Source organism: Chenopodium album, chromosome 1 (genome assembly GCF_948465745.1).
Source record: "Chenopodium album chromosome 1, dcCheAlbu1.1, whole genome shotgun sequence".
Classification (NCBI taxonomy): Eukaryota; Viridiplantae; Streptophyta; class Magnoliopsida; order Caryophyllales; family Amaranthaceae; genus Chenopodium; species Chenopodium album.
Genome location: NC_137834.1, coordinates 83,470,941 through 83,490,401, shown reverse-complemented (window position 1 = coordinate 83,490,401; position 19,461 = coordinate 83,470,941). Strand labels below are relative to the sequence as shown.

The 19,461-nt window shown below is 33.7% G+C and overlaps 1 protein-coding gene, 1 long non-coding RNA gene, 1 other non-coding gene and 1 pseudogene across 4 annotated transcripts; 2 read left to right on the top strand and 2 right to left on the bottom strand.

The window, feature by feature from the left end:
• Positions 1 to 401: 401 nt before the first annotated feature.
• Positions 402 to 5,540, bottom strand: LOC145620874 (uncharacterized). Of its 2 annotated transcripts, none has more exons than XR_014108322.1 (6): positions 5,070 to 5,540; positions 4,744 to 4,836; positions 3,032 to 3,145; positions 1,199 to 1,260; positions 832 to 1,054; positions 402 to 719 (listed from the first exon to the last, which is right to left on the bottom strand). It is a non-coding gene; the product is annotated as an uncharacterized LOC145620874 (long non-coding RNA). The 2 variants fall into 2 exon arrangements; XR_014108313.1 differs by having other exon boundaries at positions 1,199 to 1,256.
• A 139-nt stretch (positions 5,541 to 5,679) lies between these two features.
• LOC145559047 (putative mitochondrial-processing peptidase subunit beta, mitochondrial) lies at positions 5,680 to 13,998 on the top strand. The gene is made up of 10 exons (XM_081620451.1): positions 5,680 to 6,443; positions 9,324 to 9,488; positions 9,644 to 9,781; positions 9,879 to 10,030; positions 10,189 to 10,297; positions 10,497 to 10,595; positions 11,212 to 11,277; positions 12,581 to 12,688; positions 13,525 to 13,641; positions 13,719 to 13,998. The coding sequence occupies exons 1-9, from the start codon at positions 5,811 to 5,813 to the stop codon at positions 13,609 to 13,611; spliced, it is 1,557 nt and encodes a 518-aa protein (XP_081476577.1). The 5' UTR covers positions 5,680 to 5,810; the 3' UTR covers positions 13,612 to 13,641; positions 13,719 to 13,998.
• A 682-nt stretch (positions 13,999 to 14,680) lies between these two features.
• TRNAQ-UUG (transfer RNA glutamine (anticodon UUG)) lies at positions 14,681 to 14,752 on the bottom strand. The gene has a single exon. It is a non-coding gene; the product is annotated as a tRNA-Gln (tRNA).
• A 2,466-nt stretch (positions 14,753 to 17,218) lies between these two features.
• On the top strand, positions 17,219 to 18,956 carry LOC145637079 (expansin-A25 pseudogene; annotated as a pseudogene).
• The last annotated feature ends 505 nt before the right edge of the window (positions 18,957 to 19,461 follow it).

Sequence of the window (19,461 nt, the reverse complement as noted above, 5' to 3'; positions counted from 1 at the left end):
GGGAGACAGGGAGTGCATCTAAAAGCAAAATAATTTCAAATTGGAAACTGTTCTTTTTAATGAGGTTAAATTAAACTTGAACTAATAAAAATTGTGAACAAATATAGGCATATAGCCCAAAAAATTACTTAAATATTAACTTAGCCTCATGTATTAAACTAAAGAGAAACCAACAGACCATTAATTATATCAAAAGAGAAATAAAGCATCAACTAAGGGCCTGTTCTCAGCGACTGAACTCAGCTGAACTGAACTGAGCTGAGCTGAAATGAATATTTTATAAGAGAAGGAAAATAGGAGCTGAGTTGAACTGAGCTGAGCTGAATTTCATCGTAAGAGAACAGACCCTAAAATAAAAATAGCATTATGAATTAGATTCAGGCATTACAAAAATAAAAATAAAAAGAAGGAAAGATCATGGATTATAATGAGGTATTAAGGGAGTATTATTGAATATTTGCAACATGTTAAATATACATATGACATCATTATTCTGTTGCAATAAACATCAATAACCAGTTGCATTTCTGAACTACTTAATCAAACACCCATTACCTATACCAATATATATTTTCTTATCAGACACTGCTCTAAATTGTATGCCAAGGAAGCACGACTCATTGCTACAAAATCCAACTCTTACAATAAATCATACTTTAATTGTTCTCTCAATATTTGCTTCAATCGTAGAATCCAAGAAGAATTTTCACCAGGCTCACCTGCCAAATAATTAGGTGAAAAAAGTCTATTAAATTGACAACAGAAAGTTGTGCCGTTTAAAGCTTTCTTAAATAGTGAAACAAAAGTATTTAAGCAAAGGAAATACGACACCTTAAAAAAGAGGATTGACGGTACGTTGAATGGCTTTTGAGAATTGTATCCTTAGCTTTTTCTAAACCGGCATTAATTCCCTCCTTAAGAACCACGCATATAACCAGCAAATTCAGGACCACCTTGTGGTGGAGAGCAACGCCAACTGCCGCAGTCTCCAGCACCCTTTCATCAGCCTGGTTGCATGTCCTCTCAGGTTCTCAATAATTTTAACAGAATTGGTCTGCACCAAACAAAAAACTTCTTATATGTATAATGGTTATTTTATAAGCACACCATCGATCACTCTACCCAATCATTACAGTACGAGTTCAGTAGGTCCAGAATAAACTCATAGATTTAAACTTTTAGATTCAACCCAAGCTACCTGTTGCATTTGAAGTCATAATTGTCATCGATCCGCTTGATGCAATGAGCTGCAGTTGCTGGCTTAGTATTAAACAGAAAGAGTCAGACCAGAATTCCAATTAAACAAAACCATATATTTTAGTTGAAAGTCATATGACCATTAATTATATCAAAATAGAAATAAAACACCAGTTAAAAAATAAAAATAACATTATGAAGTAACATATTCAGGCATTAAAAAAATAAAAAATAAATAAAAAGAAAGAAAGAATGATCATGGATTAAAATGGTGTATTAAGGGAATAAGAGGATTAATAGTGAAGAGCAAGCTAGATATGACTGAATTACTGCTAAATACAGTCTAGCCAATCTTTCAAGTGTATTGGCACTCTCCCAAAGCAATAAACTAATCAGTCATCACAATATTCAACATGACTCCTCTCTATCATTAGCTCTATTTATAGAGCTCTCTTTCTAACTAAATAGCTTATTATTTAAGACAATGACTCATGATGTAACTACTTAAAATGCCCCCACCCTATCATTAAAATGCCTTCCCTGGCTCCCCTATTACTAATTCATAGCAAGTGGTCAGATTGGAAAGATAAAAATAAGATACCAGTTATAACGAAAACTAATGAGCAAATGAGGGGAAAAAGAGATAGACTTTCTAGTTTTTATAAGCAGCATTTAAGATACTAAAAAATCTAGCACAAAGAAAATCACTAAGGAGTAGTAAGGACAGCTTCAGGGATTCATCAATGCATATATATCAGTGTATTAATGTTCAAAAACACTGAGGACCCCGCAGAACTTAGTAGGCTTCAGTTCATTGAGATCCTCGATATCACATCCTGTAAGCAGAATGCAGAATAGAGGTGTTGGTTGAAGGTGTGAAGGATCGGAAAAAAGAGCAAAGAGTACTTAAGAAGTTAACCAACACTAAACTGATTGACTATTAGAATAGTAATAAAATTTTCACTTGAACTCGAAATCAAATGAAAATTGTTGAATGTAAATAAAGAACATTGTCCTAAGTGAACAGATTCAGCTCTTTTCAAAACTTAAAGGTCAATAGATAAAATAAGAAAGCACTTCAACTTTTAGTAAATCCACGTTCTTCATAAAATTAAAGTCCTTCAATGTCTAAATTGTAGACAAACTGTAAAGTAAGGGCCTGTTCTCATTGACTAAACTCAGCTGAACTGAACTGAAATGAATATTTTATAAGAGAAGGAAATTAGGAGCTGAACTGAACTGAATTAAGCTGAATTGAACTGAATTTCAACGTAAGAGAACAGGCCCTAACTCAATACAAGAAAGCTCCATCAAATACTTTTGATATGGACACTAATTGTAGCAAGAAGCAATAAAAATAGTGGTCATTCCTCACTTAGAAGCTATATGACTAAAACAAAATACCCCTTTCACTGTCACATGCTTCAACTATCATCCTAGATTTGATAATCACGGCTTCCAAAGAAGCAATCCTTTACCTCCCACTTTTTCTCTCTGAAGTGACTGTATTTTCAAGAACCTAGATTATGAATGGATAGTCGACTAAAAAAATGGAAAATCTTAAACGCTAAATCATATTACAAAGCCTAAACCTAATATAGACGACAAATAAATTAACAACATGCTCTAAATATTTTGCATTTGTGTAAATTGATGACGTTGAGTATAATGCATTGACACGCCCATCCTACATTTTTTTAAAAAAATTATACCAAAGTGAATGCAACATTTGGAGCAGATATAAGCAAAAGATGAATAAAATGCTCGATACAAATCCACTGAGCTAACACTGGCACTTGTCTTTATAGGGAGAATACAAATACGAAGTATATACCAAATTAACATAATGGATAAATTTGTCCATCTGTCTAAACCAGGAATTGGCATACTGATATCTAAAATCTTCACCCATGGTCCACATGATATGTTCTGTCCTAGTCACATTAGCCTGTAGGAAATAGGAAAATAATAGTAAGTTATCTCCTTGATTGCTTAACATTATACAAATGCACGATACAATACAATACAATACTGAAGAAAATACTACTTTGCGTGTTAGTATTTGATCAGGCTCCAATAACGATGGTTAGAGAATAATTGCTATCAGAATATGAGAATTAACAAGATGGCTGGCTTGTAATTAAAATCTTTTAGAATTATAAGAGACTACAAATCAAATTACCTTCTTAAGTCTTCACTATAAGTAAGAAATGCCAAAGGATTAAGGACTTCTATCACTTAAGTTAAAAGTCTTAAAACAATTGTTGTAGAGGTCATTACATTATCCTAACAATAGAAGGGCTATAAACCCCCATCCCAGCCTAAACAAGAAAAAAATATCACTTACATTTTTTGATGATGAAGGAAAGGCAATTAAATTTACAATGGATGGAGATAAAAAAATAAATGAATAAAATAAAATAAAAACTCTTTTTAACTACTCAAATAACCTTCGGATGAAGAACAATAAAGAAAAATTAAAGGGTGTAAGAGCCACAATTGATGAAGACCTCATGAAAAAGTACATTTGCCCAACAAATTATGCACATTCAATTAGTCTAGCAATTTTTTCTCCTCCTTTGTTATGCTAAGCATCAGATTCTTTTCTTTCTTTCAAATGAAGATATAGTTTAATAAAATGTTAAGCAGCGGATATGGTTTAAGGACCAGAAGCTCTTTATCAAAACTGAAAAAAGCTAATAAAACAAATGTGATGCAAAATTGTCCAAACACCCCCACCATTATGAACCTTAAGCAAAGCAAAGAACATTACTTAATCCCATCAACCAATCAGAAGCTACAGTTTTCTAATACATTTTCCTTAGCAGCACTAAAAGACGCTTCATTTTAATAAGGACTCTTTCAATTTTGAAGAAATACAGAGCACCAAGCCAGTACATTACCCATGAACACATAATCTAAGACTTGTTAACATTTTTGGTTGAGATCTCTTAAAAACTAAAAACTCAAGATCTCTTGAAAATCAAAGACGTGTTGATCCTTCACACAAAGGAGACTGCCCTCCCCCCCCCCCCCCCCACACCTCAGAATTACCCCTCCAAACCCTTCATCCCAACAAAGTCAGATACAAATCATCTTAAGTCCTATCTATCCTTATTGTTGTCACATCACCAATTTTAAGTTAGTTTTTGAATATTATTGAAGAATGAGGATGGTGTTGAACAAAAGTATCCTATTGCCATTTGACCAGCATCAGGCAGAAACAATTGGTCCCTTATGCTTTGGAAGGCTATATACAACTTTATTGACAAGAACTGGCTTAAATTCATCATCTTAAGTGAATGGATCATTCTTAAGTTAAAAAGTCTTAAGAATCATAGCGTCTTGACTCGCTCTTGGACATTATAGTCAAATAGTAGTGGATCATCCTTCAACCAAAAAAAAAAAAAAAAAAACTTGTATAAAGAAGACTTTGAGTGCAGCTAAGTAACCTTTGAAGAGTTTGAACTACAGTCAAGAAAGTCGGTAAGATAGAAAATTTCAAAAAAAAAAAAAAAACAATTAAGTTACTGAAAATTTACATACCTGAATAGGAGTTGACACATCATTTACTTCAAATTGAAATCAATTCCAGATCATAGAAAAAGGGGAAGAAATTATTTCACCAGCAAATAAAATCTGGAAAAAAAAATCGAATTGAAAGTAAAAATCAATGAAAGAGCAAAGTCACAAACAACCCAAATTCATCAGAGTTTCACTACTCTTTCATAAAAAATAGTCCAAAAATTACATGAAATCCACCTAAGAAGAACCCTAATTTGACTAAATCAACGATAGAGTGAAATTAAACCCTAGATGGTGAAAATTATATAAGATATTGAAAAAAAGAAAAAAAAAAAAAAACATTATACCTCAGAAACTGATCCAATGGAGGAAAGAAAATTCAAATTAGGCTTCAATGGAGCTTAGAGTGTTCTTTAATGGAGAACTCAGTGCGCTTCAGAAACTGATTCAATGGAGGAGAGAAAACTCAAATTAGGCTTCCATGGAGAACTCAGAGTGCGCTTAATGGAGGAGAGAGAGAGAGAGAGAAATTTGAGGATGCTTAGAAGAAGAGTGAGGAACTGAGGATGAGAGGAGCAAAAGTAGGAGAGAGAAATGGGCAACTCGAATAGACCAAACTACTCTTGGAAATCTGGTCAATCAGGGAGGAAGGGTGCTAAGGGCAGGGGAGGGCAGTAACGTCAATTTCCACCCCTGAAATTTTGGTGCTCCAGCAAGGGAAACAAAGGGCAAAGGCGCCATTTCTCTGTTCCTAATGAACAGTAAAATTGGAAGCAACTTTGGTGCAACAGTAAGTTGCTTCGGGACTTTTATAAGAGTTAAGGATTACACGACCGAACAAAAACATAAAAAATGAAAACCACAATAATGTAAAACAAGTTTTTAGAGTTTTAAAATCACAAATAAGTCTTTGACAAAAATGAAAGCAGCCAAATAGCATAGTTTCACGTGGCAACAAATCATTGAACATAGTGGAAACTTTCCACACCCTCCCCAAAAAAATTCACCATCTTCTTCCTCCTTTTCCCACACAAACAATCACAATCTCCATTTCCATTTCTTCCACTTTCTCTCTCCTCTGACCAAAAATGTCAACTCGAAAACTCATACACCACTCTCTCCGCCGCACCCACCACCACCCCTCCACCGTCCGCCACCATGCCACTCTCTCTCCTTCCCCTGCAACCCCACCTCCATCAACCCCCTCTCCTCCTCCTCCCACCGCCATGATCTACGATCGATTAGCAGAATCCGTCAAATCCAAGCTCAAAACTCTCCAAAATCCCGACCCACGATTCTTACGCTACACCTCTCCACACCCAATTTCCGCCGATCATTCCCAGATCCTTCAGTTTCCTGCTACTCAGATCACTACTCTTCCTAATGGGCTTCGAGTTGTTACTGAGTCACGACTCGCTTCTGGGTCGGGTTCTGTTGGGGTGTATTTGGATTCTGGGAGTCGATTTGAGTCTGATGAGAAGAATGGGGTTGGGAGTTTTTTGGAACGCGTCGTTTTGACGTCGGAGAATGAAGATGCGGCGAATATTGGGGCTGAATTGGAGGGGTTTACAGGGAGAGAGATTTCTGGGTTTTTGGGGAAGGTTGCGGCGCAGAATTCTGGGAAATTGGTTGAGGTTTTTGGGTCTTTGTTGCAGAATTCGGATTTTAGTGATGAGAAGATCGAGAAAGTTCGGAATGCTATTCTCAGAGAAAAAGAGCTGGTAATTTTTCAAATTCATTATTATTTAATTAATGTTTATTTAAAATTTTTGATCTTGATTGAACAAAGTTATGGATTCTGGAATTGTTGATTGTGCTATAGTGGAATGTTTTAGTATATTAGGATTGGATATTTTTAGATATATATTGCAATTTTAAGATGATGTGATTGTTGTTCTGGGATAGAAAGAGAAGCTATTTCGTCTTATTTATGGAAAATTTGTTTCTGTAGCTGTGGCTGTAGTATAGGGGCAGGAAGTGAGGCAACTGTAAAAGTGTCACATATGTTGTAAATCATTCTCTTCGTTAGAAATGGGGCTTTGAATCTTTGAGAGTGTGATATTCGGAACTGGTTGTAGTCGATTTTGGTTGGAAGGGTGAGGATTGAGAAGGAAGAGGAGGAGGAGATGTCCCTGACAGTTAGGTGATCACTATACGATAATTGTGAGTTGGGGAGAAATTTTGGCGGTAAATGGTCTTTTACATGTCTTATGTTTGCAAATGTTCTTGTGAAGAGGAATTGCAGTTGACTTGATGGATTTGTTATACATATTTTGATTGTTTTACTTTCAGCAAGATTTCCATGAGCAACTCCAATGGCGCTTGTCATGCCCCATAAGCTTTTAAGCTAATTATCACTTTAGCTACTTTTTGCTCCAATGGCTAGCTATTAGCTTAATAGTAGTTGTTGGATAGAAAATACCTGGAAAGAGCTGAATTGGTGTAATGAGCATTTTATTTTGGCAAGTTTAATTTTCAAGCAAATTAGCTTGGCAAAGCTAATTTGCTTAGCCAAGCTAATTGAGTTTTCTAACTCCAATGGTCAAGCTAGTAGTTAGGAAATTATTGAAATTGCAATCAAGTCCCTAGCTATAACCATTGGAGTTGCTTATGTGGTGTATGTTTATGCTACCTCCTTTTGTTTAAGTACTTCTTAGATTTGCTACTTAGATGAACTTGGTGATGCTTGAAGGAAGACATTGCCGTGGGGTAGTTATTAACTTATTACCCTCATTTAGAGGCAATCTATTAACCTTGGAGAGATTGAAAATTTGCTTTCATTTCGAAACATATTACTTCTTCTCCCTCTTTCCTTAACTGTAGCTCTACTCTGTTTAGGAGTTATATAAAATACTAAACTTTGTAAAAAATATCAATTAAGGTACTGAACTTTCATTTGTATCAAATAGAGTACTATAACCTTGATTGTAGGTAAACTTTCCGTTTGCCACCGATTGTAACCGGTTTAATACAATTGCCTTAAATTTTTTTTATTTTTTATTTTTATTTCTGAAAATAAACCAAATTACAAAAACAAATTAAAAAAAAAAAACTCATACCTGGAAATGAACCCAGCTCCTTCAATTTTCTCTTTCTTTCCTTTTATGGTGGACAAGCCATTCCTAATACCATACTTCATAATCTCACAACCACCCACAATGGTCTAAAATTGAAAACATTAGATTCGAAAATAAACAAGAAATTAGCCACAAAATAAAACATTAGATCTGAAAATAAACCAAATTACAAAAAAAAATCTAAAAATATGCCCATTGTAATTTGCAAACCAGCCCCGCCCCACCCCCACTCACCGCATGAACCACGTACAACCGCCGACCCTCCCCTACCCCTGACCCCTTTATCTTCCCCCTTTATTTCCTCCCAAAAAAAAAAAAACTATACCCACCTCAAATTCCAACCATAACCACCAAAATTTCTCCCCATATCTACCCAAAACCCAACCCTAACCACTGAAACTCACCCCAGTCGCTCCCAATCAACCCAAAACCCTAAAACTTGTAAAATATAATTAGAAAGAGGAGAGGAGTAGAAGCGGCGGCGGTGTACATGGTCAGTAGGGTGGGGTTGTTCTACGGTGGGGGAGGGTGACTTTTTAATTTTATATAAAGGAGAGTGAATTTGAAGTTGATGATGAATGAAGATGAGAACCCAGAAGTTGGAAGTGAGAGAAATTAAAAAGATTTCTTTTTTTCTTTTTCTTTTTTTTTTTTTTTTAATTTTATTTACAATGTTAAGTGGTTAAAGAGAGAGAAATAAAAAAGATTTTGTTTTCTTTTATTTTGTTACAATGTTAACCGGTTATATTAGGTAAAAGGGAGAGTTTACCTGTTTCAGTACTCAAACTGATACAAATGAAACTTTAGTACCTTATCTGATACTTTTGCCAAAGTTCAGTACTCTCTAGTGATATGAATTCCTCTGTTTAGTGTAGAGCTATGGCTTGTGTAGCAATCAGGTAGGAGCTCTTTCAATACCAAACCTTTGTTTGATTATATACTAATATGAATGAATGTATTGTTACCCCACTCTAAGAATATTTTTATTGTAATAGCTATGCCTTTTGGTAACTGGTGATCCTGGTGAGAAGACACGGCTTAGCTATAACTGTTGTGTGTCCAATTGGTTGAATTGTAAGAAATGGTAAATAAACCGAGTCCCATAACTGTATTTTGCCATAAAATTGTCTATAGCAAAAAAAAAAAAAAAAAAAAAAATGGAACTATAAAAAGTACTTTGTAGTTGCCATCTTTATGTTGTCAATTCGGAACCCCTGATGTTCTGTTTCCATGTTTGTGCTGTGGCTTCTCATCTCCCTTTTGAATGTTCACCAATTCCCACCTTGATCCACGGAGTATGTTCTTTGTATTTAAATTTGTAAAATATCGAAATAAGTAATCGCTTGTCCATTTTGAATACCAATGTAATATTCAACAAATACTTGATCTGTAAGTGCTAACCTTAGCGAACTCTATAGATTAGTAGAGTATGTATTTTTTTCCTAATTGTAATTAAAATTAGTTCTTCTACAGTTGTTGGTGCTTTGATGTTTAATGTAGTTGCTGTTTCCACATTTCTTCCAGATGGGTGTAGAAGGTGACCAAGTTATCATGGACCAGTTACATGCTACTGCATTCCAGTATACTCCACTTGGTAAAACCGTTTCGGGATCTGTAGATACTATAAAATCCATTACTAAAGCCGATATTCAAGACTATATGTCCTCTCACTGTGCTGCCCACAGAATGGTAATTTGTTTTGTCCACTGGATATGTTTTGCTTTTTTAATTTCATTTAGTCTATTTTAGAGGAATCAGTCATAGATGTTGATCCACAAGTGAAAAATTCTGTATGATGGATGCTAGATTAATTATGAACGGTTCCAATTTGATATTCTTGTTAGGTGATTTCTGCTTCAGGAGGTGTTAAGCATGAAGAGGTTGTGGAACAAGTGAAGAAGGTCTTCACTAAATTGTCAGCTAATCCTATCACAACTTCTCAGCTAGTTGCAAGTGACCCAGTTAATTTCACTGGATCAGAGGTTTGTGCATGTAGTTATTTTCCCTACGATGTGCTTTTATAGCACATGATGACCTATCAGCTGCCTTCTCTCTTAATCATTCCAGCAATGAATTTAGGTTCGCATGATTAATGATGATCTTCCCCTTGCACGATTTGCGGTTGCATTTGAAGGAGCTTCTTGCAAAGATCCAGATGCCATTGCTTTAATGGTTGTGCAGACTATGCTGGGTTCATGGAGCAAAATGGAAGAAGGTGGAAAGCATGTGGGGTATGCATATCCATCATGATGCATAAGCTCTTTAGCATGTTATTAGCTCTGAGTGAAATTTTCTGTTTATCCATTTTGCATGACATTGTGATTGCAGTTCAGTATGAAGAAATTGGATACTTAGTTTCTTATTTATTAATTTGGTAACATGTGAACAGGTCAGAGCTTGTTCAAAGGACCTCCATTAATGAAATTGCTGAGAGCATCAAAACATTCAATATTAACTACAAAGATACGGGTCTCTTTGGTGTCTATGCTCTGGCTCAGGTGTGTATACACTTAGTAGCTTACAATCAAAGATATTTTATGAGGTGATACCTTTACTTATAGCTTCTGGTGTTGTCTTTGGGAATTTGGTATTTATAGCCTCTTAAAGACAGCTTATTGCCATCATTGTAGAGTTTTGAAGTGTTTGCTGATGTTTTATAAATGAGATTTACATGTTTTCATTATCTTACACTGACAGCCTGACTGCTTGGATGATCTGTCATATGCAATTATGCATGTAATAAGCAAGTTGTCTTATCGAGTTTCAGAGGAGGATGTTATCCGTGCACGTAATCAGGTACTTGAATTATGTTATATTCTAAGATTTGCCATCCCCACCCTCCCCCCAAGGGCCTAAAGAGTTCTGCAGCTGTTACTTGCTGTTGCCATGCAATATTTATTATTTGTTTTCCTATTTAGCTCCATTAGTCCCTCTTGAGTAGGGTCTCTGAATGTTCCTTGTTATTATGTATGTATACATACGCGAATTCGGGATGTTATTAAAAAGTTAAATATTAGGGAATTTTCTTTAGTGGTCCATATAACTCCATAAACATCAATTTTCTGTCATAAATATGTGTGTTAATGTGGCAAAAGCCTGATTGAGCTACATTTTATTTATATTTCTCAGCGATGGTAACTTGTTAATTTATCATTGGACTCTTAATTTTTGAAGTCAGTTTCCTCCTACCTTTTAGTTTGTGACTTTCATGCATGTCATCAAACTTGTTTATCAATGTTTGTTTCTATATGACATCTTTAAGGACGTGAAAATATTTTCTCGTTCATTTGAATTATACTGTTTTATTGCAGAGATAAGTCATTGCTCTTGATAATCAAAGAAGGTTTATAACTCCTTACCTTGTATTCATTATCAAGATACCATTGTGAATTAAATATGTGCTTATATGCAGCTGAAGTCCTCTCTTCTTGCTAAAAGTAATGGAATCAGCAGGGCTGCTGAAGATGTTGGGCAGCAGGTAATATTTCTCGTCTTTTTCTCCTTTTTCACATGTTCGTAGGGAATGGGATGTTGGTGCATAAGTACATCATAATGCTGTATTGACTGTTTGGCAAGCTGTATATGATAAATGCTTAACTAAATGAGACCATAGAAAAGCTACCGTTTCTAAGTCTGCAAGACTTTTCTTGATTAAAGAGTTTAAGCTTGTATGGTTTTTTCTTGCTCCACGATTACTATTTCATGAGCTAAATTAGAGTTGCCAACTTTCTCAATGCTCCTTTTGGTGGGTTATTTGGCATGCAAATTGTACTTTTTCTCTTCATGTTTATAACACACGACAATGATTTGAAGAACTCTATAGGTCTGTAGAGTGTCCATGGGTCAGATATTTGGATTTTATTTTCTTAATAAATTTAGACAGGTGGCCATACTTAATTTTTTTTTTTCCCAACTTACTGACCCAGATAAATGTCACCCTTATTTTGGGTGATTCTAAAATAAAAAAAAGTAGTATGATCTTTTAGTGAAAATTCCTCAACAAAAATTTATAAATAGAAATTCTTTGCACTTTCTCAATTTGAGATCAAAGTTAAGAATTGAAACTTAAATCTTGTGGGATATATATATATCAAGTGGAGATTCAATCTGTTGGTGCTACTCAATAGCCATGAGGTTGGTGGCTGCTGCCTTTTGGCAGCTTTCCCTGCTGGCCATTTCCATGAATTGGGTCAATTGCTTTGGTTTTGCTCTCTCCAATTGGGTCTTTTGTTTAGTTTTGATGGAAAAAAAAAAAAAGCAATCGCTGTTTGGGAAAGGACTTTGTTTCTCTCTGATTCCCTCCTCCCTATTTTGCGTCTTGGCCTCTTGCTATGATTCTGACTAATTTCTTTGATGCTATGATTCTGACTCCTTTCTTTGATCAAGTCAGTGTGCAAGTGCAACTAATGGCTATTGAAGTAACAGTTAAATGACTTGGTTAAATTTTATGCTTCCTGATTTATCTTATGGGAACTGTAATTGTGACAATCTGAATTATTAATTCCTCAAAGAAGTTTTTGTCATAAAGGGAAAATTAGAGAAAAAAAACTTGATAAATCCTTTTAAATGAATTAAACTTCTGAAAATACTGTATTTGTGAGATGTATGATCATATTGCACTGAATTTCTTACGATGTTTGTATGAATATATATGAACTAAAATTTGCCAACTGGATTTAGCCTAAATTTAGTACCCTATATCTGAAATCTGCTAGTACTTGATAGCAATTTGCAGGTATGGCTCCCATGATCAATCTTAAATTTTCTTATTTTAATTGCAGTTGTTGACCTATGGAAGAAGAATACCCTTCGCTGAATTATTTGCAAGAATTGATGCAGTGGACGCCAGTGCTGTGAAACGTGCAGCTGACCGTTTCTTATTTGATAAGGTAAGTCTAGTTTTTTTTAAGCTGCATTTTTTTCATTGAGCTTTAGGGGCCCAAAATGTATCTTTGCCAGTTGCCACCTCATCCTATCCATCAGAATTGGTTTCTGAATAGATCTTTCCCTTGTATGCTATGATGGCCTTTTTTATGTGATAAATTAACTTGTATACCGTATAATTAATTATTGGAATCCCTAGTTGTTTATACTCCCTCTGTCACCTTTTTTCTGCTTCATAACTCATAAGGGCGAACTTTTTAGTTTTTTGTTAAAAGGAATTGATGAGAGAGAAAAGGGGTAGGAATACATGTAGTGGTTGTGAGAGTAAAGGTTTGGTCCCCTACAATCAGAAGTGTTATGGGTGCAAGCTTCAAGGGGCAAACTAAAAGGAAAAATTGGGCAAACATCAACGTTTTGTTTGGATAGTAAAGAAGGAAGGAGAGGAAGGAGAGGGAAAGAGGAGGAAGGAGAGGGAAGAGATAGGGAGGGGAAAGGTGAGCTCCATTTTCCCTCCAAATCTCTACAATTTTGGAGGGATTATGCTTATTTAAGAGGGGCGAAATGGATCCATTCCTCTTCTTCCACTTCCTTCCCCCGATCCTTTACCCAAAAACAAGATAAATTGTCTTCCCTTTTCTCTTCTCTTCTTTTCCTTCTATCCAAACAAAGTGTAAGTAATGGAGGGAGTAGATATGCTTATTATGCCTTTAAGCCAGACTTCTGAAGCTTGCTAGTGAGTTGAGCAAATGTGCAGTATATTTTCACAGAATGTTTTTCTCTCAATATATTTATAGGTCTTCCATATTTGTATACTTATCATTATTTTTTTACTACCTTTTAGGATATTGCAATTGCTGCTATAGGACCAATCAAGAAACTACCCGACTACAACTGGTTCAGGCGCAGGACATACTGGCTACGTTACTAGATTTATTGTGCATTTTGGTTATTTGAAAGTGTAAGGAATCCAATATTTGTCAAGTTCAAAATAAGTAATATTTGTTCCTCTCTAATGCTATATGATTATTTTATCAGATATGTTACACCGTCGTGGTTGGGTGAGAAAAATTGGTCATCACTGACAGCCGCTTCAAGATAAATAAGCTTGAGAAACATTTTATGTACTGCAGTGCTTGGACACTGTCTGATATGAGTACACACTATTTTTTGGTAGATTATGGGCTCTGTGCTCTAAAATATCTGTACATTTCACTAAAACTACTGTCAAGACTCAAGAGGAATGATACTGCCTCATTTCTCGTTTTTTGCTTTTCATCAATAAATGCGAAAAACGAAGGCGCAATTTTGTTGTCTATTTTGATCTTACACCCTATATACAGCATTCATACACTAATTGGATTATCTTTAGGACGAATTATGAAAGCATTTTGATCTTCAATTCTTGCAGCCTTCATATTGCAGTTCAGGTTTTTCAGATTTGTGGCCAATCAAGATGTGTAGCTGAGAAGTATGCATATCCTTCCTAAAAAAGACGAATTTTGTAACCTTGATTAGTACATGTTTATAGTACTAACAACCTCTATTATGCACCTAGTTGTCTAGCTATTTACTCCCCGATAGACTTATAGTCACACTGTCGCAGAATATGCTGCTCATGCACCATTGCTGCCGGTTAGGACATAATTGACTATGATGAATTACCAAGTATGGAGTATACTTAAATATTTCAATCTCAAACTTGCCTATAACTTTTTCACTAGACATAAACGCGAATACTTGAAGATGATTTTAATTACTCCGTTTTACTTAAAAAAAAAATTGTATCTTCCATGTTGAAGCAAAAACTATTTATGCTACTATTTCTTTTTTATGCGGTAAGATGCGGGGAGTCTCCCACCCTATCACAGGAATGGGGGATGATAAGAATCGAACCCCCAACCACTTGGGGGAGATCCTCCATTTCTTATGTCCTTGTTTATGCGACTATATGCCAACTACAAAACGACTAAAGTTTTATTGAAGGGCAATATAAAAAGAGGTCCTACCGGGAGTCGAACCCAGGTCGCTGGATTCAAAGTCCAGAGTGCTAACCACTACACCATAGAACCTTTGATGCTTAATTTGGCATCTAAAATTTTATATATAAACATTAATAAATTACATGCATATTTTAAAACAGTATCTTCTCAAAGCAGGAATAAAATTTACAGTAGATAGGAATTAGTATTGCGCCTTACAAATCTATATCTATACTTAGTTAGTATTTAAAAACACAAATCATAAATTTTTCATATGACACATCATCACAAGTCACTCACTACCATATATGACACATGTCACCTCTTTTAATCTTTTGTTTAAGTCTTTATACATTCTATAACTTGCAAATTCAATTAAGAAAATGAAATATTTCATTTCCATCATAATAAAATAATGTTGAACCAATTAATATACATCACATAAACATATGAATTGATTCATACAAAAATTGTCTTTTCAACTCCTAGACTTAAAATATAACTTAAACCAATATGTCATTTCATATCCTACATTCTTCATGTAACTAAATTCCTTTATCTTTTTCCACAGTTCTACCCTCATTCTTTTTTTTCCTTTTAAGTTTTAGCAATGAAACAATTACTTCGTATTTCATATCAAAAGTTTCAACTATTAGAAAACATACCTACATATGAAATAACCTAGGTAAGAAGCCGTGCATCGAACGGGCCAAAAGGCTAGTTAGAGAAAAAAAAGAAAACCGTAGCTTCATAATTTTTACTCTCTGCTCAAATTACTTGTTCAATACATTTTGTGACATTATATGATTTCTATCTTTACATTTTTTTCTATTTATTAAAAAAAAAAAAATTGTGTTTTTATAGCATATCGAATTTTGCGTCTTTATCCTTTCACGCTTCACTTTTTTAAAACATGTGATCTATCGTAAACGAATCAAATCGTAGTCTAACCATTAGATCAAAACCTTGTTATTACATTATTGATGGCTTACAAACTTGCAAAAATGTATGCTAGCTGTATAGAGTTGGTAATTAATCTTGGAAGTATTAACCTATAAGTTTACTCTACAATAAATATATATTAAAAAAAAAAAAAGCCAAAAAATAAGGATTATTAGTTATTAGTGATGCAAACATATTCCTAAGAACTCAATTAATTATAGAACAGACAAATGACTTACATAAAAATCAACTTGTCTTTTATGTATACAACTTATGCCAGCAAAGTCAACACTTAAAAAAATAAATAAACACTTATAATTTGTTACAACTGAATTTCAACATTAACCCCTTTTTTTTAAAATCATTTTACAAGAAGCCAAATGAAGTTACATAGTTATATGAGTTAAAGCTTTAACTGATTAGAAGACTTTCTGTTCCAGTAACCACCAATTTCATGAGTGAATTCTGTGAAGTCACAACTTTGTTCCTATTTCTCCTACAATATATTGGTACATTAAATGTTTTTTTTTTTTTTAAACACATTAATTAAGGGTCTGTTCACTTCAACTTAATTTCAGTTCAGTTCAGCTCCAGTCAATTCAGTTCGGTTCAGCTCCAATCAGTATCAATTCAGTTAAGCTTAGTTCAGTAAATGTGAACAAACCCTAAATGTGTATTTATAATTTAACGTATGTCAATCAATTTGTTTTATTTTTCTTTGATTTGTGATAGACTTTATTCGCTTTACCTTAATCTTTCCTTGTTTGAACTAGTTTATTTGTACCCAATTGAATTTGATAGAAATTCGAAATTTATGAATCTATATTTTAGTTTTGTACTGTGTATTATATTGAGCTTGAATATAATTCTAATATGAAATTTATGAATCTTTCCTTGTTTGAGCTTGTAATGCAATTGAGAGTTATGAGGAGAGTAATTTTTACGAAAAATAATCTATCTCTACGGCATTGTGCTAACTTATACGTAGTTAAAAATTAAATTATATTTTAATTTTAAATTATAACTTTTTTTGTGTTTCAATCATCATTCTCCATCAGGAGTCCAGGTTATCATATCACCAAACTTGTAAACCATATACATTGATCTGTAAGATAAAAAGCTGTTATATTAATTAGATATTAGATTCACAGTAATTTGTACTTGCTTTATATAAAGTGTTCATAATTTTTATGCGATGAAAATAAAGAATTTTTAACGATTAACAAAAGCAAATAAAAAAAAATGATCGTTTAAGAACAAATCATTTATTTTTTTCCAAGAGTCACACAAAAAATAATGTAGACAAAATTCAATTTATTAGCTGACGTCAACTTTTGAAAGCAAAAAATTTAAGGATGTACAGCTACTTGTTAATTAACATTTTGACAAAAAAGGAAACGCATCAACTATAGGTCACAAGTGTTTCATTTTTTTTTTCTCCCTTATTAATTAGGAGTATCAAGAAAATTTTGATTTTCCACCTAGGTAAGCAAACTTGTAAAGCAATGTGTCTATAAATACTTTGTTTACTTAGAGACATTTCTACACATGACATATAGAAAACTTCAAATAAAAAAATAAAAACTAAAGAGAGAGAAATAAAGAAAAAAAAAAATGGGTGCTAAGTTAAACATCACTTTAGTCCTTATGCTACTTACAGCCATATTTGCTATTGATGCTAAAATTGAAAATGAATGGGAATCTGCCCATGCAACCAACTACGGTGGCATGGATGGACGTGAAACCATGCGTGAGTTTTTCAATTCCTTATTTTTTTCTTTAATAATCCATGCCTTATTTTATTTTACTTAATGTTAATTAGTAAAGTTGACACGTTGTGACTGAGTGTAACAGTTCCGCACAAATTATCAAAAGACGTCAGCATTTATAAACAAGATTTTATGTTTTAAAATTGAATTTCATTTAAAGTGTTAGATTGGAACTTTTTGGGAAATATTGGATGCATGGTAGAATTAACATTTAAAAGATATAGCCAAAGATAATTGGATTGTCACGCCTTGTCATTTTTACTTTATATATATATATATATATATATATATATATATATATATATATATATATATATATATATATATATATATATATATATATATATATATATAATTTTTCCAATTTGCAATTTTGCATGACTTTTTGAGTTTTTCAATCCCAAAAAAAAATTCCAATGCGAGTATTTTTTTTTTTAATGTCTATCATTTATTAATGTTTGAAAAAAATCAAAGATATAGAAATGTAATTTCTTAAAGCTTTAACAACCCATGCATGAATTTTATCTAACTCTTTGCTTCAATTTCTTAAATATCATCATCGATAAGAAAATAACAAATTGATTGTAGAGAACAATAATGTTACAATTATAGACTTTATTTGCATGCATGCATGCATCATTCTAGGCAATAATTAAGTTATACTCTCAATTTGATTTTTGTTTGATTATATATGCTACAGGACACCCTAATCTAAATTTTAATATGTTAAAATCTACACAAAATTAAACTTGGCTTTTTTTTTTTTTTTTTTTTTTTTTTTACTATGTACACAAATTGGCCTGGTGATCATATTCTGATTTATGTGCACTACTTGCAGAAGGAGCTTGTGGGTATGGAAATCTCACAGAGCAAGGCTATGGACTCGAAACGACAGCATTAAGCACGGCCCTCTTCAACGACGGTCTAACATGTGGTGCTTGCTACCAAATCATGTGTAAAGACTCAAAATGGTGTCTTAATGGTACTCAATCAATCCATGTAACAGCCACCAACTTTTGCCCTCCTAACTACACTAAGCCTAACGAAAATTGGTGCAACCCTCCCTTGAAGCACTTTGATCTAACACAACCAATGTTTAGGAAAATCGCGGTGTATGAGGCAGGCATTGTCCCTGTGGCTTATCGCCGTGTAAATTGTGTTAAACAAGGAGGCATTACGTTCGAGTTTAAGGGAAACCTGAATTGGATCGTTGTACTCGTTTATAATGTGGGTGGTGTAGGGGATGTTAAGGATGTTAAGGTTAAGGGTTCCAACACTACTAGTTGGTTACAAATGAGGAGGAATTGGGGACAAAATTGGGACACTAATGCTACACTTGTTGGACAAAGTTTGTCGTTTCAAGTGACTACTAGTGATGGTAAAATGGTGCAAGCTGATGATGTGGCTCCTGCTACATGGAAATTTAATCAAACTTATGTTTGTAAAAGACAATTTAATTAGGTAAATAATATTACCTTCTTGTAATTTGGTTAATATGTATTATGTGCAATAGGATGAGGGCTCTAGATGATGTATAATTTGAAGTTAATATGTATGATCGAGCTCTAGATAAATCAAATTTAACCGAGTTATGAGAAAGTTTAATTATGTTACTGGGTTTATGTATTTCATGAGGTATGCATTTAGAATCACTTCAATGAATCTCGACTCTTAAATAAAAAAATAATAATAATATGGTCAATCACTTTTGAAATAACTAACGGATTGATTAGTTAACCCCCTCAAACATTCTGCTGGAATCTTTAATTTTTATTATGTAGACAATGGATTGTATGACTAATTTTCACTCTTTGATATAACAATCAAAGTTTCTTACTACTCCGTATGTATTTGTTAGTCAGTAATTGTGTGTGATGGAAAGCAAAACTTAATGAAATGGTATTGATTGCAACAAAAATCTTTTAAGGGTTGATCTGCTGATGTGATGTAAAAATTAGTTATGTGTGTTTAACCCTTTACCTATGTATATATGTTGTGTTATGGAGTGCGGACGTGTGGTCATTCTATATGTCAATTAACTTAGTTGGTTAAAGTGTCTTGGAAGTGGTGTCAACCAAAAAAAAAAAA